Raw genomic sequence first — 25247 nt, forward strand, 5'->3', positions numbered from 1 at the left:
CTTCCAGACAAGTATGCGCTTCACTCAGCTTCCTTGATTCTCTCTCCCAAGTCGGCCCTGCAGGAACATCTACTGAACTTCTCTTCTGCCGTATGCATTCTTTCCCTCCACTCTTCCCAACCTCCAGTTTGTTTTTTTTCCCTAATCATTACCAACACTTAGAGTCTAGCTTTTTGTACTTGATGCAAGTAGTTTGCAAAAGCTTTTGGCCTGAATATTTATAAGACTTTTGCTTACAGTGGGGCTGGAGAATACTATTAACTCCTGATTATCTGAGAACAAATCATTTTAAATTTGGCATATAAGTTGAATAGTACATTTTTTTCTTTTAGTAAGTACTTCTTTTTATAATGAATTTTTTGTATAACTGTCCTCCTTCCCCCATTAATGTTATTTTTCTGCATCCCAGTAGGAAACTCCTGAAACCTAAAAACATAGGCATTTAACCAATTATCAGGAAAGTTTGAAAGAATCCATGTCTGTTTAGGTTGGTATTTTGTATCATTCTAAAGCAGTATTTCTCAACTGGGGACTTGAATGACGGTGTTCTGGAGAGCACATTGCTGCTAAATGCTCTAATGGAGGATATTTAAAATTCTCTTAACAAATCCAGCAATAAGACAATTATTTAAATATTTTATTTGCATGTCTAAGGAGTTTTGTTATTGTCAGTGGAGATCAGGCAAAAGGGCTTCAGTCCCTGATTTGCTTTATCACACATAGTTATATTCCTACCTGCCATGGTGATTAGACATTTATGTAGTTTAAAATTTTTATTCATAGTCATGTAGTATTTAATTTATGCCTATAATGGATTATTGGTTAAAGTCTAGAAACATGGGACTCTGATGATGAAAAAGCACGTTAATGAACATCATAAAAATGATGATGGTTCTGAAAATTAGCTTTAGGGTGCTTTTCACTACATTAGTAAGCCGTATTCATTTGATAAAAATTCTCATATAGCACATTGAGGTGTGCCTATATTTTAATGCTTAATGTTAAAAAGAGAAAAATATGGTGATTTTTCAGTTTTGCTTTTAATTTTTTGGGAATAAAAACTATCCTCCCCCAAATGTATTCGCATTTACAAATAGCGCTCTGAAATCTTCTCTCTTATCTTGTCATTTAGAAATAAAACACAGGTCTAAAATTAAACCCCTTAGTTTACTTAAGTACAAAATGTAAGAGTTCTGAACATTAGATCATGAAAGCAGTTTTTGTTTATTTTTGATATTATATTTAAAAATACTGTTGGTCCCCAAACCAAACATAATATGTCAGTTTTGAAATTTTTATTTTTGCATAACGAAAGATTGAAACAAGTTGAATTTTACCTTGATATATTATAAATGCTATAAGAAGATATTATAATAAACCTTGTCATGATCTTAATAGTAATTTATGAGTAAATGTTTTAAATTTAAAATCTCTTTATCATGTGACATACAAATTACAAGTTATGTTAAAAAAATTACCATGGGTTTCTTTTAAGATTGTACTATTGTGAGAAGATTTGCACTTCTAGTAGTGTTTAGAAATGCAGTTGTCCATTGGAATGTGTAGCGGGGAGAAAAGCTTTGGGAAAGGAAATGATACATCTTCCCAGTTTCTGCAATGAGGAGAGTGTATGGGAACATGTACACACTGGCCAGCTTTAAATGACTTTAGCAGTATATTGGCCCTATGTTATTATAGGGCTTGGTTCCCTATGTTATTGCATATTTGATTGTAATGACTATCACGTAACAGGGATGCCAAGATCCCTACTTCTTGCTAGGATAAGGATGATTTGAGTAAAAGAGCTTGCCATACTGTAAGACTCCCTTCGAGGGTGTTCTCTTGATGTTAAGCCTTTGAAGGTCTGTCCTGTGCTGCAAGGATGTTTAAAGTTACAGTAATTGTGGATACTCAACGGGCAACCTAAGATTATTTGAGAGAATCTTAGGAAAATGAAGAAATATTACTGCAGTGTAAGAGAAGCATTTTAAGATTATAAAAGCACAAGTATTGCTCACTTAAAAAAATAAAAGATGTGTTTCAACCAAGCTTGCTATTAAGTGAATATGTTTAAGTGGATTATAATTCTCTATTTACATCTTTTATAAAATTGGACATGCTATATTGGAAAAAAAAAGGGCCCCTGGATATAATTTGCATTTCTTAAGAATGCAGCAAATCTGTCATGGCATGCTTAAAATAATTATCTTCTTGCGGAATTTTAACACTAATGCTAAAAACATTACCAGAAGCTCTAATGTATTAATATTTCACCTAACTTATGCCCAAGCAGACTGTTTTAGACCTAAACTAATGTTTACTTTTCAGCTGTTAGTTGTTGAAGTTCTCTTAGGGACTATTAACATATCAAAGGGAGTATTGAAGTAGTGCAGTTGTTTGTTTTGGGATTTAGGAATTTCTGAAGTTTAACAGCAGAATGTAGAGTAGTGGAAGTGGGGTTCCTAGGTGGAACACCCAGGACAGGATGCTCACATTCGAGTTTCGTACAGATGTTTGGGAGGGGTGGAGGTGGGAAGAGTGAACTTGTGATTTAATCAATTCTTTTGTTTCGAATGCTGCTTAGTGAATTTGCAATAAAAGAAAATCTGTAAAAAAAAAAAAAAAGGGGGGGAGGGTAGATTTAGTAGGATTTGTGTTGTATCCTTGCTGCTGTTATGTAGAATGCTGCATGAGAAGAGAGAAGGAAAAAATGTAAGCGTTGCTTCAACGAGTCAGATTCTCAACAAACTTTGAGATAGCTGGAACATTTTCTCACAAAGGTTTAGCTTGCTGGATAGGTGGTGGAAAGTTAGTGAATTGCTAGTCTGTAGGTAGTATTATTATGTTAGATTGATATTAAACAGGCAGTAGATGGTGGGATGGAACCTTGAAGAATTGCCAGGGTAGAAAATGAGTAGTCAATAAATTTCAGGTTATTTGAAATTTGAGGACTGTTTGTATGGGGTTTTGGGTAAAGTAGGTTTATGGGAGTGGAAGTGTAATCTGATGTGGTATTGGTATATGTCAGAAGGTGATGTGATTCTCACAACATTTTTATTACATGGTTACTTTTATTATACCCACTTTACAGGTGAGAAGACTGAGTCACAGGAAAGCTAATGACTAAAGATGCGAATATAACAAATGGCAGAGCAGGGTTTTAGATCTAGGCAGTCTGATTCTAGAGCTGACATTCTCTTCTAAAGAGGTTGAATAACTTGCTTAAATGACTTACCCTGGTTTGGACAAAGCACCTCATTGATTTTCCAGTTTCCTCCTATTAGGCATATCTGGATGAGGAGACTTTCCTAGGGCATGTATATAGACTTCTGCCCTCAAGTTTCTTCTACCTCTTTCAAGTATACTCAACGTAGCTAATTTTTTAGCTTCTTCTCTTACGTGTGCATGTTTTTGAGGCTGTCTTTGATTCTTCTAGGTCTGAGAAAAGGTAAATTAGAATTTCAGATTTTTGCCATGTTTTATCAGGGTATATGGGGTAGAAGATAGGTTCCACTATCTAATGGAGACCCCAAGTAACAGTGACTTGAAAAGTTAGAATTTTACTTTTCTCTTATATAACATTTTGGGTAATTTGATGATTCCTTAATTTGGGCACCCCGGCTCCTTCTGTCTTATTGCTCTGCATCCCTAAGGTGTTTCCCTTATCCATATGGTCCACAATGGCTCCCAGCTGTCCTCTAGCCCATGCCATGGGGAATAGCTTAGAAGCCGCACGTGCCACGTCCACTCACATATTATTAGTCAGAATGTAGTCATGAGGCTACGTGACTGCAAGCCAGGCTGGAGACTGTTGTCTTTATTCTGATCAGCTCTGTGCCCAAGCATGCATTGCCTTTATGGCAGTCTGTGCTATGATAGTCATTCATAATTTTCTTTGGATTCCCAGGTGAGAGTGGAAAAAGGTAGAGCCAAGATTCTAAATGCTGAAAATGTTGGTAACCCTGAGACACAGGTTCTTGTCGAAATAAAGCTGAGTTATGTTGGAATATTTTGGTTACAAACACTTCACTTTTCTCACATGTCTGAATTCCTGTTTGGATTTTAGTTACTCCTGATTTATCAGCGTGGATGAAACATTGAAAAGACTTGATATTTTCAGTTTATATCCAAACTGCATAAACAGCATCTGAGGATTCCTGTAATACTGCAAGGAGTGAATAATTTAGTTTGATTTTCCTTTAAACCCAAATAAATAAGATGAAAGTCAAGATAAAGCTGTAGTATCTGTTATAGTGTCCCGTCATTTGTCATTGCTACCCTATCTTGAAAGCTTTGTGAAAAGTGATGGTTTTGATATTTGTTGTTGAGGTACAATTCCCACAAATAGGTATTTAAAACCTTTTCATCTTAGCCAGTGATTGCAGTGTGTGCATGCACTAAGCAACTTAAAAAAATGAAAATTTGGTACATTGAATAATAGCTTTTACTAGAAATGCTTCAGGCCCAGTGAGAAGTTGTCATATTCCATTTTAAGGAAACAAAGCTAAATTTTAATACATATTTCCTACTAAGTAGAGCTCTAGTCAGCAAGCAAAGAACATTGAATGTTTTATTTTGCTAGTGGTAACAAGAGTGTAATGATAGATATAATAGTTAAAGTTTATAGTTGATGTTATTTTTTTTAGCCTATGCCTGTGTGGAATAAAAGAAATACGTCTCTATTGTCTGTTTCACAGCCCGAATGGACATTTTATAGAGTGATTTTCTAGAACACCCCAAAATACAGTGACACTTTGTAGCAGTGACTGCTACATGTGGGAAGTGTATCTCCATGGAGCTTCACCATCGTTATGTTGTGAATATTTGTTGCTGATGTAGAAAATCCTATCAGTGGTTATCTTTCATTCCTTTTATCTGTCTTAGCTTAACCTCAGCTGATTGCTTAAGTCAGTGACTAAGAATTTTTCATCAGCTGTCCTTGGTAACATATCATTCATCTTACTAGGGCTACTGGTGTTATCAATTGAAAAATCTAAATGGAAGACAAAAAATTAAATGCTACTTGAAAAACTGAAGTGAAAAGAGAGTATTTTGGCTAAGATTCCCCCATTTTCTACCTATGTTTAATATGGCCACCGAATATCTTTTTTCTGACACTTTGAATTTCATCATTTTCATTCCATAAGAACTCTTTGTCAAATAGCCCTTGTTGTGTGGTATGCCTCCAGACAGTGTAATAAGAAACTGTGTGCTAGAAATAATGCTCCCCCAGACTTTATTATAGTAATGGTGTGTGATTGTTTTTTCTTTGAGTAATTTGCCTTTCAAGAATACATAGTCTGTTTTGGGGGAAAGCAGGGGTGGGGGTGATGGTGGTGGGATGAATTGGGAGATTGGGATTGACATATATACACTAATATGTATAAAATAGATAACTAATAAGAATCTGCTGTATAAAAAATAAATAATAAAAAATAAGAACCTTAAAAAAAGAAGAATACATAGTATCTTTTAATGTGGTGTAGGCAGGATGGCTGTGGGGTAAAAGGAAAAAATGAAAACCAGTTTTGTTTTCTTGAATCTTGTGCTCATTTTGGGGACACTTTAATCCCAGCCAACTCTCTTTTGGTGTAAGTGTGGTTTGAACTTCTGTTAGCTAAACTGATAGAATTTGTACATTTGATGTTCATGATTGAATTGATACAGCGTTTCTGTAAAAACTGGAATTTTTCTTTAAATGATTATGAATGTAAAAATGTGTTTTTGGTAAAAAATACTGTTAAGTATAAAGAGAGAAAGAAAAATTCAGAGATAATCATGATCATTTTTGTATATATCATTCCAGGCCACATATGTGTATGTATTTGTTGTGCTTTTTTCAGAGCTGGACGTATATAAAACAAAATGAAGAGCAACAGTATTTTCAGTTTAGTATCTAGTCCTTTTCACTTACTTGTGAGAATATTTTCCTGGGATTAATATTCTTTAATAACTGTTTCTTAATATTAGCTTAATATTTTATTATATGGCTGTTGTATTTTACTATTTGACCATTTTCCTGTTTTTCGATATTTAATTTGCTTCCAGGTTTTCATCGTTTTATGTATAAAATATATATTGCTCTTCCTCATTGTCTTTCTCATTGCCACCAGCCCTCATGTTTCTAAGAGGAAGATTTAATAGTCATTTAAACTGGCCATGAAAATGAATTTTTAGACAACACTTGATCAACATCAGTTTTACTTTACCCTTTAGTCTTCTCATCATTCGTCATAATCTGTGACCTTAGCAGTGTTCAAAGACAATGAAAGAGATTCAGATTGTCTTGTTACTGTCAGATCAAATTCATTTACAATAAATATGTGAACCTTGGAGATCAGAAGCTAAAATACTTTTATGTGATTGGACCTGGACATCAAGCCAGATCCTAAATTCTCTTGAAAGATGCACCACAAATTCTTTTGTTACATAATCTTTTCTGTAGGTTGAAGAAATTGTAAATCCTAGCATGTTGACACTCTGAAGGATATACAGCTTAAAATAGCCTCTTGCAAACTATAGTATTGGCTCAATGAAACGTTACACAGCATCAGTCAGGATTTTTGCTCGTGGTTCTTCAGTGGAAGGGAGTTCCTGTTTTTGTAATGAGTTCATTTTTGGACTTAAAATACCTCATTTCATTTCATATCATCTTCAAGAGAAACGTCATTGGTAATTTACGGGTAGACTCAGGAAGAGAACGCAGGTCTCTTTAAAGCTGATTCTTTAATTAAAATTTTGTTCTGCTCATTGAGCTCTGTTTTTATGTCCATTTAAAAGAAATCAAATATGACATGCTTCTGTATTTCACAATCCTATTGCGTACACACACACACACACACACACACACACACACACCCCCATGGTTGCGATTATAAAATGAAGGTCTTTCGTGTGTGGCATGTTATACCATTATAATTATTTTATGGCCATGTTTCAGATGCATATCAACTTAAATCTGAACATTTTATACTATCCTTTTAAAGATATTTTTGTATTATATATGAATAATGTCTTAGATTAATTTCTTACTGTTAAATTCTCTATAAATTATATAACTGAGATCAAATATGTTAAAGCCATTTATAAGTGTTAAACCACAGAGCAAAATCTTATTAGTTTGGATTCATTTAATTTACAGTTTGTCATGAAATTAGAGAAGATTTATGTTTACTCATACAAAACAAGGTGGGGGTGGGTGATGGGGGTAGAAGCGAGGGAGGGTTTAGTAAGAAAATTCCAAGGGGAAATCTCAAATTAGTTAGCAAATTATTTTATGTAATCATCACGTACATTGGACATTACTATTTACAGAGAATAAGTTGGTATTCTAATTATGAGTTTCATTAAAGTAGTTCCTAGGGACCTCTACCTGTAACACTTTTTAAAAGAGTTTAAAATAACATAAATTCATTTCTTTTACAGTATCATGTGTTTAGATTGTACTTATTCTTGCGGCCTTCCTACCATTTATTCTAGATAGTTTCATATTATATGCTGTAGTGAAAGCTAATTTATTTTTGGTTTTTATAGAGAAATTATTCCTTATTAAACCGTTCACTTCCTTAATTTTAAAATGGAATCTTTGTGAATTATAAGTTAATTTAGAGCTAATAACTTTAAATCCTTTTCTCATTTTCTTTGAATATAAAAATGATATGGCCTTTTTGAACTGTTTGTTCAATATTAATTCTGATATTGTCACCTATGAAACATATAGAGCTATGCGATGTAGGTAGTTTGGATGGAAAGTGTGGCAGCTTGAAATAAATCTGTGCTTGGGAAGTTGTTCTCATAAAGGCATTAATCTGAAAATGTCTGTGAATGCTTAATACATTTGAATAGTTCGGATAGATGGGTATCAACCTGTATCTGTGCATTCTTGTGATATTATAACAGTGAGCTGGGGTCTTTAGGCTGTAATTTGTACCCACTTTCCATTTCCATTGGATTCATAATGAAGCCTTTGTCCTTGGATGACATTTTTTGAGGCATCAGGAGAGGGAAAAAATAGTATGATGATTAGCACAAAGTGATGTTGGATACCAGAAGGAAAATCGAGATGATCTGTATGAGTGGGACCGGGCAAATGTGACTTTGGCGAGTATGGAGAGAGAGGAAGCTGGTAATACTTGGGCACCTCGAGGCAGAGATCCCATGGGAGGAAGGCACTTTGCTGTCATCTCCAAATATTTATCTGTGTTTGAAAAGTGCATTACTGTAATTGCATTATTTGGGACTGTCAGTTGTCATACAAACCTTAAAGTAGCTAGGTTTCTCATGGTTATCTTTTTTTTAAATCAGGGTGAGTATTTTAGCCTGGTCTAAGACAGTGGTGCTCAGTGGTGGGGCAGTACTGCTTCCAGGGAGGCATTTGGGAAATGTGTGGGGGAGCTGCTGGTGTTTAGTGGGGTGGGCAGGGATCTAGACATCTTGCAGTGCCTCGGATAGTTCTGCCCCCTTGAACGATTGTCCTGTGCCCTCGATTTCAGAATGTCCCATCAGAAATTCACATAGCTGAAAACCCACTTACCCAGCCCAGAACTTAAGTGTTTTATGTATCAACAGAAAGTATGTTTTCCGTGGTTTTAAGATACACTGAATATTCTGGGAATGCAACTGCTCTGTTGCAATAACTGTAGCTATTGCATTTGTGGTGGCTTAACTTATAAGCTCAAGAGTCAGACTCTCTTATTTTATCTACTGTAGATTTGAGCATTTACATAGTAAAATGCCATTATTCGTTATAAATTAGTTTCTTTTAATTTCTTTTTTTAATGTTACACTTAGGGTATTATATTGATTAAAACTCTCGTGTTTGTATTATCCATTTATTTTCAGCATAGTAAAGGGAGTATTACAAAATATTTGCTACAGAAAGGCAGCATAGGGGCTGATGAGGGAGAAAACCACGGTCTGAACAAGGACCTTTTGTGTCATCCCAGATGTTCTGAAGGATTTACATCCTGGAGCCTTACATAGCTCATGGTGTAAGTTACACAAATGAACCACTTCTGAAAGACAAAGTGTTCCACCTCCTTTCTCTATATAACATTGGTATGAAGGAAATTTGTGGATCATTAGGGATATAATCATAATAAATGTTTTTACTATTGTGTTCAGTCTAACTTGACTGTGGATAATTTATTTTACTTTTAGAAAAAAGGTTAAGTACGTTCTTGCATTTAAAGATAGGACAGGGCCTTTGTTCTTGAAATTCTTGTGCACAGTCTTGTATCTTAAAGATGGTGAAGTCGTCTGTGATCAGTGAATTCACAGAGCTTCCACAATGCTTCACAGAGAATTATTTTTGTTTTATTAGAAATTATGACCACTTACGACTACATTGAAATAGTGTTTTCTGAACAGTAGGTGGATATTCGTTAGATGAAGGAAAAAATAACAGGGTTATAGATAAAAGAGAGGCTGACGTAATTATCACAGTGTCAATTAAATAAAAAATACAAAGCACAGGGTATTGCACAATAGTTTAATGAGAAGTGTTATACCAATATGTATTATGCTGTCTCACAGTTTTAATATATTTGAACTACCATAAATAACATATGAATCAAGCATGGGTGTAAAATCTGCTTTATTTAAAACTTCCCAGGAAAGGCCGTTCTACAGCGGTTAGCTTGTGGGTTAAATAGGTCCTTTTTGGCATCGCACCCTAATGGGCTGTAAATGAAGCCACTGAAGCCCAGAGGTCTGACTATATGTGATCCTCCAGCTATTTCTGCTGCCTAGTAGTGGGCCAGTATCTAGAAATAGGACTCTGCTCTTTTTTTTTTCCTCCTTATAAAAAGGGCCATAATTGGGTCAGAACTTTTATTTTCATTTAAAAGAAGAAAAGTCATGAGATTGGAGTTAGTTGACATTTCCCAGGGCTGTAGGTGGATTAGAAGATAGATTTTATTTTCAGACTTTTGAGTCTTTTGATTTCCTCGGGCTTTGATTACGTGCAAAGATACATTTAAAGTCTCCCTTAGAAAATAGTGTTGGTCAGAGTTTGAAGTACTAAATATTTTAGTTGAATTTAGGGATTTTGTTAGCAGTTAATGGATTTTTTGAATAAAATACAGTTTTTATTGCTAAAAAGCACACACTAGTTCATAACAATAGGAAGAAGGAAGAATGATTTATGACTCTAAGTATTGGAATGCTTTTGACTTTCTATTTACCAAAGCAAGTTACTTAGGTAAGGACATTAGTCTTCGTTAAAGCTTTTTAGCACATGGAAGTAGACTTGTCCACTGTTTTACTGTTATAAAATATATGTTTTAAAAGATGTGCTATGAACCTTGCTTGCATCAGTGTGATAATTAGGAAGGTGGACTGGAATATGATATGTCAATGTGAATTGGTCTGTGTTACTGTACAACCAGGTATTGAATAATGTATACATTTTACTCTAAATTACTTTTGAGCAACAATCACTGGCATTCATCAGTGTTTTATAATTTAGTTGCAGATTATTGATTATGACTGCCCTTCAAGCATGCACAGATCTCCACCAATTGTGAAAATCATCTTTTATTTATAATTTTTCCACCTCATTCCTTTTTGTTTCATTTCTAAACTTGAAGAGAGGCCTATAATTGCTGCCTTCCGTTGTCCTCCTCCCACTGATTCCTGATGCCCAAACCATCTGATTTCCATGCACTCCCTGGGATGATAGGTAATTGTAAGCCATGCTGCCAGATCTTCCTCCTTCTTGAACCTGGACTAGGCCTTGGAGTCCTACACACAGCACCCCAGGCCGCTGCTGCCAGTTGATCGGAATTGGCACATGAGATGAAATCTGTTTATCATTTCTGCACATGGTACCTTGGTTCATTTCTTCCATTCCATTCCATTCCTTCTTTGTCTCTAATGATGTTCTTCTTTCTCTCCTCTCCTTCATCTGATGAATTCTTAAGGCCTATTCCTAGCCTTCTACTCTTTTCTCTTTATACATTTTATTTTTTTCCAAGAGAATTCACTGAGCTGAGATCTGTAACAGTCATTCCCAAATCAGCATTTCCAGCCAAGTCTCAAATCAAATCTGAATTTCAGGTTCAAATATCTAATTGCGTACAATTCCATGTGGTGATTCTACCATTACTTTCAATTGAATGTGTCTGAAACTGAACTCATTATCTTTCTTCCCCAAACAGCCTCTCCTTCTTTCCTTAATTGACCATCATGGGTATTAGTTTTCTGGCATCTGGGTGCACCTTTGACTTCTTTCTCTTTCATCTCTCGGTCAGTAACAGATGACCAGTTTTTCCCATGAAAGCCCGTGCATCTTAGACTCCATCTTTATGGCCAGTATCCTCATCACCTTATGCCCGTGTCTCTCAAACTTGAGCAAGCATCTGAAATCTGGTGGGCTTGTTAGCACACAGATTGCTGGGCCCCTCCCCCCAGGGTTTCTGATGTATAGTTCTGGGGTGAGTCTGAAACATTTGCATTTCTAACAAGTTCCAAGTGATGCTGCTGGGGGATGGGGGGTGGGGGGGGTGGGCAGAGAAAATGAGGCTGTACTTTGAGAACCACTCATTGCTTTACGCTTTCCCCATCCAGTTAATCTGCATATCTTTGCCAGATTAGACTTCTTGTAATGCCCCATTTCACTGCATTATTTTCTTTTTTTTTTAACATCTTTATTGGAGTATAATTGCTTTACAATGGTGTGTTAGTTTATGCTTTACAACAAAGTGAATCAGTTATACATGAGTTCCCATATCTCTTCCCTCTTGCGTCTCCCTTCCTCCCACCCTCCCCATTCCACCCCTCTAAGGCAGTCAGAAACCACCGAGCTGATCTCCCTTTGCCATGTGGCTGCTTCCCACTAGCTATCCATCCCACGCTTGGTAGTGTATATATGTCCATGCCACTCCCCCACCCCGTCACAGCCTCCCCCTCCCCCTCCCCATATCCCCAAGTCCATTCTCTAGCAGGTCTGCGTCCTTATTCCTGTCTTACCCCTAGGTTCCTCATGACCTTTTTTTTTTTTCTTAGATTCCATATATATGTGTTAGCATATGGTATTTGTTTTTCTCTTTCTGACTTACTTCACTCTATGACAGACTCTAGGTCCATCCACCTCACTACAAATAACTCAATTTCGTTTCTTTTTATGGCTGAGTAATATTCCATTGTATATATGTGCCACATCTTCTTTACCCATTCATCTGTTGATGGACACTTAGGTTGCTTCCATGTCCTGGCTATTGTAAATAGAGCTGCAGTGATCCTTTTTGACCCACCTCCTAGAGAAATGGAAATAAAAACAAAAATAAACAAATGGGACCTAATGAAACTTAAAAGCTTTTGCACAGCAAAGGAAACCATAAACAAGACGAAAAGACAACCCTCAGAATGGGAGAAAATATTTGCAAATGAAGCAACTGATGAAGGATTAATTTCCAAAATTTACATGCAGCTCAATAACAAAAAAACAAACAACCCAATCCAAAAATGGGCAGAAGACCTAAATAGACATTTCTCCAAAGAAGATACACAGATTGCCAACAAACACATGAAAGAATGCTCAACATAATTAATCATTAGAGAAATGCAAATCAAAACTGCAGTGAGGTATCATCTCACACCCGTCAGAATGGCCATCATCAAAAAATCTACAAACAATAAATGCTGGAGAGGGTGTGGAGAAAAGGGAATCCTCTTGCACTGTTGGTGGGAACGTAAATGGATACAGCCACTATGGAGAACAGCATGGAGCTTCCTTAAAAAACTACAAATAGAACTACCATATGACCTAGCAATCCCACTACTGGGCATATACCCTGAGAAAACCATAATTCAAAAAGAGTGATGTACCAAAATGTTCATTATTTTCATTTTTAAACAACTGTCCATGATGCCCTATTTCTTAATATTTCTTACCCAAACCCCGGCCTAGTTTTCAAGCCTCCTCACAATTGAGCATAATTTACCCTTCAATTTTTTTTTTTCTTACAAGCTTTGTTTGGTTTCCTTTCCATCTGTCTAACGTACGTCCTTGCTTGTGTCCTTCCTCCTTCATGAAATACTCCATGACTACAGCCCGCCTTTGTAAGTGTCATTAATACTAAACCCTCAAAGTACAATTTTAATAACTCAGACTCTTATCTCCTTAATGGTAGGGACCATATGTCTCCGTCTCTTATAAAGCCTAGCATAGGATTAAGTCAATGTGGATTTACTACCTAGTGAATTGATTGATTTCCCTAGTTTGTGTATTCATTGAGGTCACTTGATTTGGGAGAAAATAATTAAACAAACAAAAATAACTTCATATAGTTGACCATAGAATAGAAACCTGAGCTTAAGCATTAAAATAAACCTTATAGCCAGTACAGTAAGCTTATAATGAATACCCATCCTTCTCTCCTTTATAAAAAATATACTGTTGGTAGTGGTGGCTCAATTTTCTGTACAGGAGGGTCCACAGGAACAGAAACCTGGTGGTGGTTGGTGGTGGCGGCAGTGGCATGGAGAGTTGGGGAGAAGGTGCTTATTTGTCTTGAATTTCTTTTTTGAATGGCAGTCCACATTTTTCACTTAGATTATATGCGATTTTGCAGAGTGTGTGCTATGTTTTTTGTAAATCGTCCCTAAGCTACCCAAAAAGTTGGTGACTCATTTCACCTAATGACTGATGTTTGACTCCACAGATCAAATGATTAACACATTTTTATTGAACATCTGCTGTATGCCTAGAAGAGCCTGCACAATATTCCTCCCTCTCCCACCCTGTCCTTCCTTCCCTCTTTATTTTTGCTTTGTCTGTAAAGCCTAGAGGATGTTTTTGTTAGTTTGCAGGGTATTTGACAGTTTTTCCAAATGAGTGGAGTGTCACTTCAGAGGAACAATTGGCATTATATGTTATCAACGATAGACCCTTTCATTCTTTCACCTTCATGTTATCGGGCTTTTAGGGGAAGTGGAGGCTCAAGCATGAATTCGGTCCCATTTAACACTGCTGTGTAAGGGGACGGCTGTTGGAGATTTTCTAGTTTGGGTTCTCATTTTATAGAGGAGACAGCTTCAGCCTAAAGCAATGATGTGTTTTTGAGCAAAATCACAAAAACGAATTGTGGCAAAACCAGGGCTAGATGGGAACCGCCTTTATTTCCAGCTTGGTCCTCTTTGAATGTCATGAGTCTTTATGGAGAAGCCTTTGAATGCAGCCACACTCAGGACTGTTGGAAAGAAACAGGTTTGGGTGGTTTTGGTACTTCATTTGGGGTTGGAGATTTAACGCTGTTGAATTGATAGTTTTATCTCCAGTGAACAAAATACATCCATTTGTGAAACAAACAAAAAAATTAAGCTATGCATCAAAAAGCAATATCCAGAGGTAATTATTATTTTTTAATTTAAATTATAGATCTTATTTTCCTAGAGGCTTTGTGAGGTCTTGCAACTATATTATTCAGGATATTAAGACATGAAATACTAGGTGTATCTGATTCTCAATACTGGTTTTATGAATTGTCTACTTAAAAATGTGGAAACTGTAGAATATGAGTGATGAGCTTGTCTGTTGCTATACAGCATCTGCAGTCTGGTATTGATCTTTGTTTTCACATAGAATGTATTGTGGAGCTGGTTTCCACGAGTGCTTGTTGTGAAGCAAACAATCAAATGGACATTATTTGCATATTATGCCATTCAAATTAGACATTTATGAAGGTATATAAATCCTGATGGAGCAATAATACTACAAAATAAGCCATTAACCTGATACAGTTAATGTTTAGGTTGCCAAACTGTAACACGGTGCCTTCTCATTTGATATTTATGGTTTTGAAACTGCAGTTAAGGATTTTCATTCCAACATTGTCATTAGCTTTAATGTATAAGTGGCCTCAGTTACCCTGCCAGGTACCTAGACAAATGGCATTTTTTTGAAGGCAGTCTTAGGGTACGTTATCCTTAAGGTGATAGTAAATGTTATTGTCAGCTGAATATCATCATACTTAACACACTCTCTGTGTGTGTTTAACTCAGGTTTGTCTGCTAACTAGATGGTGCCACAAATGGATAATGGCAAACTGTTACATGTTTCTTTCTGACCCCTGAGATTTATTCTAGCCATCTTTTGACTCTTCTAATCAAACTCTGTACCTTTTATAAGATAAGGAGCAAGACAAGATTTATCCTGCAACCCACATGCTGTGAGTCATTTACTTCTGATAAACTGTGTGTTGTATTTCATTGATTGCATGGATGCTTCCATTATTATTTTTTAAACAATCAGTGCTTTTTTTGTATTAATGAATTTATTGAAATTATAAGATTAATGGATATTTCTATGGAGCTGAAAATTTAATTTGGCTGTATCTTACGGTATAAGCTTTGGCTCAGCTGTCTCAATCCTGGCAGAGTCCAGTGTTTATCTAAAATCTGCTGCTGGTGCTATGCAATTACATACATTTATTTTCTTCTGAGAGTAGATTTTCATAGTTCTCTTTGGTGTTTTTAAACTAGCACATGAAAATAATAGGGCTTATAAAATTGGACATGGTATGTATCAGTAAATGGTAAAACCAGAAAGAAATGGAATAAAGGAAAAATCCCAAAGGACCTGACATTTTTCTAATAGGCAAGCCATAATTTTTATTAAGTAACTTGCGGAGATTGTTTCAGAAATACTGTAATTGGGGAGGGAATTATACTGTAAGGATTATGCTAGGAAAATGAAAGAAAGGGAAAGTCATAGCGGAAAAAGTTACAAAGGAAATTGGTATGTCCCTTGAGGTCCAGGGAATCTGTGTAAGTCTCCAATCATGGTTGTATTTTCAGTCTTTGTTTTTTTCACAGATGATGAGCCATTCATAAAGTCATTTCGTCTTTCGGAGTCATTTCTGTCCACCATTCAAGGAACTGTCTTAAATATAGTGTCCCATCTTCTCCACCCCTTCCCTCTCTACCCCTCGTTTAACCAGTTTCTGAAAACAGAATTAGGACACTGTCATGTAACATAGAACACAGGTGAGGTGTAATAAATGTATGCTACACTTCCTCTGAGAATTAAGACCATGGTATTCACAGTTCCTAAGAATACTAAGAATCATGTAGTATAAGGTTAGGAGTTTTTTATTTGATCCTGAAATTAGAAATTAGAGATTCTTAGAATTTCTTGAGAATTTAACTTAAAAATTTAGAATGTGGCTAAGGGGAGCAAAAGATTGCTAGGCAGTCAGTAAAGCTGCCTTTGGACTAACCAAAACATTTGTTTAGAATGTTGTTTACTAAAAACGAACAAAAATTTGAGCTGCTTTTAATACAAATATTTCTTATTTTCAATAGTAGTTTCAAATAAAGGGTTTAGGGCCGACTTGCTCTAACCAGGCCATTGTAATGCTTGATTTTTTTCTCACGTGTTTTATGGTTAGTGTTGTATCACCTGTAACTAACTGACAAAATGCCAGTCTTTGTGTTCATTGAGAAAAAAAAATCGCTTCTGAGAACATTTTAGCAAGTACAGAGTACAAGTGTGTGAAGAAAGCATCCTTTTGTCTTAATACATTTTAAAAGGGAAGTGTGTACGTTATGTGAAAGTTTTAGAACCCTACTTACTGAGCCGGAACTTGTTTTGCAGGTTTCCATGGCCAGTCTGATTTATATGGCTTGAAAGTTTCTCATTTTTACTTTTTCTCATTTCACAAACTCTGCCAGTCCTCAAAGATCTACGGGAAACTCACTGTGCTAATAGGCAAAGTTGGCCTTTCTGTGCTTCTTTTAAAGTAGTCCATCCTGAAACACTGACCTTTTAGTTTAATAACAGTTTTATTTGAGAGAATGTTCAGATTCTGAAGCTGAAAAGAGTGTTTTCAGAAAAGCCATTTTGAATATTGGTCTCCAAATGGTATATCTTTTTCCCTTATGCACTTTGGACCAGACCTATCAGAAGAAATATGTTGTTGCTTTCTGTATTCTATTGATTGAAAAACAAATAACTTGAAACTTAGATTTGCTCAAAACCCATTACCACGCTGGTTTATTTTCCTGCCTGGGCTTTGAATTGCTATTTTAGATTTTAAACTCTTTATGCTTGGTCATGTTTTATCTTTTGTTATTTTAAATTCTCCATTATAGCTAAGGTAATTACTTTTTCAGCTGTGACCTTGGACGTGAGACCCAAAAGTTTTGTGTGTGTGTGTGTGTGTTTCTTTTCCAGAAATAGCTAGGGCATTAGAGAGACAGCTATGCTTTAGTCCCTTGACTGACCAGAAGTGATGTGAGCTAGCCGGTCCCTTGGGCATGTCTTCTTCAGTGGCTTCTGGAGCTTCCCTGACCTTTGCATCTCTTGTGCTTCCTCTTCCCATCTTTCTCCCTCCTCTCTTGGCCTCCCTAGGTGATACCACCATTATCTCCATCTATCAGTATTTACCGCCTCACCCCACGGCAGGTGCCTTGGCAGGCATGAGAGGCAGGAGTGTATATAGAGAAGGAAGACAAACCTTGAAGCTGCGTTTCCTTCTCTGCAGTCTCTCTTGCATGGCTGCCTTCCCAGCCACCCAGCTGGTCGCCATGTGGTAATGGAGTCCTTACCGTTCCCTTCCAGGTTTATCACATCATCATGAAAAGCTCACTGCTGATTTTGGCTCTTCCCCTGGTAGCAAGCCCTTATGTAAGAGGCATACAGTGCACTACTAAGATATGTTGTATCAGCTCACTTAGAAAACGGATCTCACTGCTTCATGCTTAGACCTGGTATACCAAGGTCTTACCGAAGCCTAGTTTTAATTGAGTGAAATTCAGTTGAATTGTGATTGAGAATTTGATCGAATTTTGCATGAGAAAAATTTTGCTGCAATAATTTGAAGCAATCGGGAATTTGTGTGATTTTACACATGGTCTGACTGTGTGTTGATCCTAACTGGTATGTACACCTCAGAGTATAGTTTGATCAGGTAGTACTAATTGGGTGAAATATTTGTCTCAGTTTTTGCTACTAATAGAGCTACCCGCTGTGAACAACTTGAAAAAATGTGTCACGTTGTTTTGCTTGTTTATAAGAAGGAGATGAAAATGTGAAAATCATCACCTTATAGAGTGCATAGCTGAGAACTTCATAGCCAGCTGACACCTATGTAACCTACCCAGTTTTGTTCTTGGATGAGGAAATCAAAAGTCAGATAGGTTAACTGATTAAAGTCTAGCTAATAGAAAAACAAAGACTATCCATATCCAGACTCCTTGCTGAGCTCTTACTGTCTGTAATTTCTCTAGTGGGATTTGTATTATTTTGAACGTTTAATGCTGAAAAAAAAAAGTCTTAAGATTTGCCTGAATCAAACAATTCCCTGTTCTAGTTTTAATTCATTAATTTTGTGTGACCACTAATCTACTTCCTTTGTCTACAGATTTGCCCTTTCTAGACATTTCATATCAGTGGGCACATATAATATGTGACCTTTTGTGTCTGGCTTCTTTCACTTAGCACAATGTTTTCAAGATTCATCCATGTTGTAGCATGTATTAGTACTTCATAACTATTTATGGCTGAATAATATCACACTGAATGGATATACTACATTTTGTTTATCCCTTCATCAGTTGATTAGCATTTAGGTTGTCTCCACTGTTGGGATATTGTGAATAATGCTGTGATAATATTCATGTACAAGTTTCTGTGTAGACATATTTTCAGTTCTCTTGGATGTATACAGTACGTAACAGTGGAATTGCTGGATAATTTGGTAACTATGTTCAGCATTTTGAGAAACTGCCTTACTATTTTTATAGTGACTGCATCATTTTACATTCCCACTAGCAATGCATGAAGGTTTCAATTTCTCCACATTCTCACCAGCACTTGTTATTGTCCTTTGGATTATAGTGGGTTTGAATTGGTAAGTCATTATGGTTTTGGTTTGCATTTCCCTAATGATGAATGCTGTTGAGTGACTTTTCATGCAGTTATTGGCCATTTGAATATCTTCTTTAGGGAAATGCCTATTTATGTCCTTTGCCCATTTTTAATTTTGTTGTCATTTTATTGTTCTGTTCAGTTGTTCTGTTGTAAGAATTCTTTGTATATTCCGGATACAAGCCACTTGTCAGCTATATGATTTGCCAGTATTTTCTCCCATTCTGTGGGTTGTCTTTTCACCTTCTTGATAATGTCCTTCGATGATGTTGTTTTCTGATAGTCCACAAATAAGAGAAGACATCCTTAGACCTTTCATATATCTTCTTTGTTATTGCCCAGTGTCAGCTAAATTTTAAAGTTTTTGCATATCTTGTTGTAATTAATTTTTTGCATATTCCGTAAGGCAAGGTGCTTATAATGCAAGATTATCAAATAAAATGTCATTGAAGAGCAGAGAGTACTGTCTAGTTTCCATCTAGTAGGCTCAACCAGTTGAAATACTTGTTAGGTCCTGTGTGTATTCCTAGATCTTAAGTGTTTCTGGTGCTTTCTTGGTCATAATTTTGGGTAGTGGGTTTTGGGTACTGAAGAGGAAAGAGTCCTTGGTTATTTCTTATGGAAAGCTCTTAAAAGAGTATGTAAAATTTGTCTATTTTATTTGCTATCATAGCTGTAAGAATCTTACAAAACATATTGTACAAAATCTTCTAATTGGAAAGACCAGATGTTTCAGATCAAGTCATTAGTTATTTAGAAAGCTCCAGCCGTGTTCTCAGCACTGTTCTGTCTCTCTCTCCAATTGTTGGCACTTGAATTTGAATGACGTTTTCCAAAAAATATGGGTTTAAATATGAGTCATAAATTCCCTTTTTTGTAAATCATGGAAAAATGAATGTAACTACAAATGATCTTCTTTCTCTAATAAGTAATTTCTTAAAATGTTTAATTATCAAAGTAGGAATGTTTTGGTGTCATTTTCCTCTCTGAAGTCCCTTCCTTACACCCTCTCCTCCCCCTCTATGCAGTTGTCAGACTTTAATGGTAGGACATCATTTTAAAGAATTTGTACTTAATGGCTCAGTCCCACTGGGCAGTAAGCAGCTCCTTGAGTTTATTATAACTTCTGGCAGGTGTGGAGATTTCTAGGTCACCAGGGAACTTTTGATTAAATTACTCCTGAAGTGCACTAATTGGTCTTTTCCACCCTGCTTAGGTGGTTCCAAGGAGACACTGACCAGCTGGCAAAACTTTGCCTATTAAGATCTAGTCTCAGCTTTGTCTTCCTGAGTATTCTGATGCTTTTGTTTAAAGAAGTCACTTATTTTATCTCCTTCCCCTCTTTATTGATTTTAGTTTCTGATGAAGAATTGAAAAGAAGAGTGGCTGAGGAGCTGGCACTGGAGGAGGCCAAGAAAGAATCTGAAAATCAGAAACGGTGAGCTTCATGGTGTTTGAGACAGATTTTGGCAGACTTGTCATATTTATGAAATATTTCTGGAGAGGAATGATTATAATAAGACTCATCATTTGTATTTGGCTGAACATGTATGAACGTGGCTGGTTTTGGTTTTGGATTGTGCTTGTTAAAGCCCTAGGTTATCCCCTTCCCAAACTCAATTGTAAATGACCATTTTATTTCTTGTGTACTTCTTAGTTGCATGAATAATTGAGCCCTGTTTTTTCAATATGTGAGAAGTAGTTCTTGAGGATTCTCCTGGCACTTCTCAGGCTAGGTTCTTTTAATGAATATAATTTATGATTGAAAATTACATCGTCTATTATGGGTATTAAGGTTAACAATATTGTAGCTAATAATGAATGTTATATGTTATAGATAGTACCCATGTTAATAAGTAGCACTGATTAGTAGTATGCTCACTTAAAAAAGTCAAAGATGTTACAGATAAGTGTAAGGTTGAAAAAACAAAATCCTCTGTAATTTCATCCTACAGAGATAACCACTCTTGAACATTTCATTCCTCTAGATTTTTTTGTATACATCTATATTATTGTTGTCATTATTACTACTTCTAACAACAGCTGCTAAAAGAATGTTTACTGAAATGTTTTTGTAATAGAAAACTGGAAGCAATCCAGATGCCCATCATGGAGGGCTGCATGAGTGAATTATGGTACACGGAATTTTATTACAGTGGAATATTAGACAGTCAAGTAGATCTTATGTGCTGATTCAAAAAGATGTTGAAAGGCTGTAAACTGAAAAGAAAGCAATATTCAAAACAAAATAGTTAATTTTTTTTTGGTAAAAGTACTACTTTTTAAAGACTTAAAGTATATACTTACTCATAGAAATATGTGGATACATTTTAATCCAAGATAGAGTCAAGTGCTTCCCATCTGTGCTATTTCTGAAATTTCTGTATAGCAAAAAGCATTATTATTACATGATTATGCAAATATCTTTCACATGCACAATGACCACTACCAGTAGATGGTTTGTAAGATTGTGTGCGTGTGTGTGTGTGTGTGTGTGTGTGTGTGTGTGTGTGTGTGTTTTGGGCTGCTTCACTAGTTTGCTTGAGAGAGCTAATGTAAGGAATATTTGAATTGGAGTCTCATCGTCACTTGGCTATAGGGGCTTCAGTGTATAATTTAACCTCTTTGGGCCTTAAATATTTCATCTCTAAAGTGAGGGTTTATGAAATGTTCTCTAACATTTCTTCTCTTTGACGAAGTGCTAAATAAGCTAGGTCAGATTTGCCTGAAACGTGTAGAACAGGACATGAGTTTTACTGTACATTAAGACCACCATTTTTCTCAGGAAAGAGAGAAGGCTCATGGCTTAGGGTTTTAAAAATCAAGATGTAGTTAGTACTGCTAAAAGTGTCTACGCATATTTCAATAGTTTCCCACGCAGCACTTCATAATTATTTAATTGGGGTTAGGTTGATGGAGTATATAATTAGATAGTGAAGTTAAAATATTCAAAAAAACTGAGACCATTTTCATTAAGAAGCAGAGAAAATCAATGTGTTATGGTAGAATTCCTTGTCTTTGAAATTTTATTACTTTTAATTGAATTTTATTTTAATAAGGAGTTTTTGGTTAGACCTTCATATTTACTTTGCTTATTATATTTCACATAGGAATTTTTTGTCTTCCTTTCTTCCCCTATGGTACAGGCTTTTGTTACAGTAATTCTCACTGTGGTGGGGTTTTTTTTTCCCCCTCCATGACTTAGCTCCCATTTGTTCTCCTGTTCTATGAAAGGTAAAGGGCAGATGAGATGGATACAAGGTGCCAGTGAGGGCTGATTTCATCTCTCATGTGGACTGGGGTTGGCAGCCTAGCTGTAACCTGGGACAAATGACTACTGATAAAGAATTTATTTTCTGTCACTTTTAAGGGGAGCGGAGGGTGGTACAGCCTTTTTTTATTGTTTTCTCTTTAAAAAAAATGTTTTGTTTGAAGCCTTCTTCATGCAAACTTCCAGCTGTCAAATCTTGGCAAAAAGTGTGTGTTTATCTGTATGATAGTTCTTAGAAGAATCAATAGCTATGTTTTTTCTTTTTTCAACCAGAGAAGAAACTTCAGAAAAAGCATTAAAAAGGTTTTCTGTGCCATCTTTTAAAAGCAACTTTTTGGAGAAACAAAGCATTTATAGATAATTGTATCTGTTGCCTTAATTGAGTAAAGCCTTGGAAGCAGTTTTAGAAGATGGTTCCTTGTGTCCTGGACTGTCAGTGGTATATGCCTGGCTTTCCAAGTCTTCTCTTTTCACCCCAGATGTACCCATAACTGTAGTTGAGTTCCTAAGCCCTTAAGATTGGGGCATAGGCACATGAAAGTGTAAGGGATCCAACGTATGCAGAAAGGACTTTGGAAATTATTTCCATTGTGATATTTTTCTTTATAGGATAGTTATAATTTTTAACCTTTTTATTATGGACACTTTAAAACACCTTCAAAAACAGAAGGGTACAGTGAATCCCCATGACACTGTTACAACAATTCTTGTTTCATCTGTACCCCATTCACTCCACCTATATGGTGAATGGTAAAGGAGAAGCACCAACATTTTTAATAGGCTGGTGAATTTCATGGCAGGGAAATACTCTGAAATATTTTCTGTCAGGCTAGCTTAATAAGGACCTTGTTTCAGTTAGGTTTTTTTTGGTTGAAAGACTGGAACTTAACTCTGGCCGACTTGGGAAGCAAGGAAATTTTTAGAAGAATATTAGATAGTTGAAAGGACTCAAAAGGAAGACTAGAGAACCACTAGGTAGGGAAGAACTGGGTAGTACTTAAAACTTTACACAGTGAGGAAGAAGTAATTCTCCAGGGTGACGGTTCCATGATAAAGGGGAAAGGATGGTGGGTGGCTGAATTTCATTGAATTGAAGATGCCATCGATTTCTAAGAAGCATTGTATTTGACGTACCACTAAGAAAAAAATTGCTGCAGATAATAACCCAGTAGTTTATATCTTAGAATTTTTTTTATTGAAAGAGCTCATTAAGACTGACTTTGAATTTCTAAAAACCTATCACTTGTATGTTCATAAAAAGGAAAATGTAAGTGAAATAAATAGGTTAAGGCATGTCAGCTAGGGGAGATTTTGGTTTCCAGGGGACACATGAAAATGTCTGGAGACGTTTTTTGGCTGTCACAACTAGTTAGGTCTTACTGGCATCTAGTGGGTAGAGGCCAGGGATACTGCTAAACATTCTGTAATGCACAGGATACCCCCCACCCCCCAAAAAAGACAAACCTTACAAAAAAACAAAGAATTATCTGGGCCAGAATGTCAGTAGTGCTGATAGTGAGAAACCCAAGGTTAAGGGACTCAAAACCTGTTCATGTTGGTTCTAATTCTTCTAAATTGTTCTGTGACTCAGGGTCTTGATGTGTTTGTTTTTCCACATGGTATCATATTCTGTGCCATCAAAACCTTGATGACACAGCATTCTGCTGTTGTACCTGGGATTTTTCTAGACTGCTGACTGGAAAAAGTTTTGCAAATTTTGATGCTTATGTGCAGGCTATGCCAACTATTCAGGATCAGGCTGGCAGACTGCAAGTGTGAGGTGCTTTCAGGCATGTGGAAACGTGGGCAGATAGGATCCTAGAACTGTATTTTGTCAGTACAGTCTGTACATACTCTAGACCATAACCTCTGTTAGGTTGGAAATGATTTTTTTTTTTTAAATTGGGGTATAGTTGTTTTACAACGTTGTATTAGTTTCTGCTGTACAGCAAAGTGGAGTTCCCTGTGCTATACAGCAGGTTCTCATTAGTTATCTATTTTATACATATTAGTTAGTGTATATATGTCAATCCCAATCTTCCAATTCATCCCACCCCCACTTCCTCCTTTGGTGTCCATACATTTGTTCTCTATGTCTGTGTCTCTGTTTCTGCCTTGCATACCGGTTCATCTGTACCATTTTTCTAGATTCCACATATATGTGTTAATATACAATATTTGTTTTTCTCCTTCTGACTTCGCTCTGTATGACAGTCTCTAGGTTCATCCATGTCTCTGCAGATGACCCAATTTCATGGTTTATGGTTGAGTAATATTTTATGGTTGAGTAATATTCTTTTTCCTTTTTATGGTTGAGTAATATTTTTTTGGTTGAGTAATATTCCTTTTTATGGTTGAGTAATATTCCGTTGTATATATGTACCACATCTTCTTTATCCATTTGTCTGTTGATGGACATTTAGGTTGCTTCCCCGACCTGGCTATTGTAAGTAGTGCTGCAGTGAACGTTGGGGTGCATGTGTCTTTTGAGTTATGTTTTTCTCTGGGTATATGCCCAGTAGGATTGCTGGATCTTACGGTAATTCTATTTTTAGTTTTTTAAGGAACCTCTATACTGTTCTCCATAGTGGCTCTATCAATTTACATTTCCACCAATAGTGCAGGAGGGTTTCCTTTTCTCCACATCCTCTCCAGCATTTATTGTTTGTAGATTTTTCAATGATGGCCATTCTGATCAGTGTGAGGTGATACCTCATTGTAGTTTTGATTTGCATTTCTCTAATAATTAGTGATGTTGAGCAGCTTTTCATATGCCTCTTGGCCATCTGGATGTCTTCTTTGGAGAAATGTCCATTTAGGTCTTCTGCCCATTTTTTTTTTTTTTTTTTTTTTGCTGTACACGGGCCTCTCACTGTTGTGGCCTCTCCCGTTGCGGAGCACAGGCTCCGGGCGCACAAGCTCAGCGACCATGGCTCACGGGCCCAGCCGCTCCGCGGCATGTGGGATCTTCCTGGACTGGGGCACGAACCCGCGTCCCCTGCATCGGCAGACGGACTCTCAACCACTGCGCCACCAGGGGAGCCCCTGCCCATTTTTTGATTGGGTTTTTTTTTTCTGTAATTTTTTTTTTTTTTTTGTAATATT

At 36.4% G+C, this 25247-nt stretch overlaps 1 protein-coding gene across 3 annotated transcripts in view; it reads left to right on the plus strand.

Moving 5' to 3' along the window:
- The window catches only part of CHCHD3 (coiled-coil-helix-coiled-coil-helix domain containing 3), a 305751-nt gene that overhangs the window by 37238 nt on the left and 243266 nt on the right, over positions 1 to 25247 (plus strand). For all 3 annotated transcript variants that reach the window (XM_027101894.1, XM_027101896.1, XM_027101897.1), the window contains exon 3: positions 20228 to 20309. In XM_027101894.1, coding sequence (XP_026957695.1) covers positions 20228 to 20309 — 82 coding nt within the window. The remainder of the gene's footprint in view (positions 1 to 20227; positions 20310 to 25247) is intronic.

The sequence above is a fragment of the Aethalodelphis obliquidens genome, unplaced genomic scaffold, assembly GCF_003676395.1.
Source record: "Aethalodelphis obliquidens isolate GAN/ISIS:26980383/991018 unplaced genomic scaffold, ASM367639v1 scaffold5, whole genome shotgun sequence".
Taxonomy (NCBI): domain Eukaryota; kingdom Metazoa; phylum Chordata; class Mammalia; order Artiodactyla; family Delphinidae; genus Aethalodelphis; species Aethalodelphis obliquidens.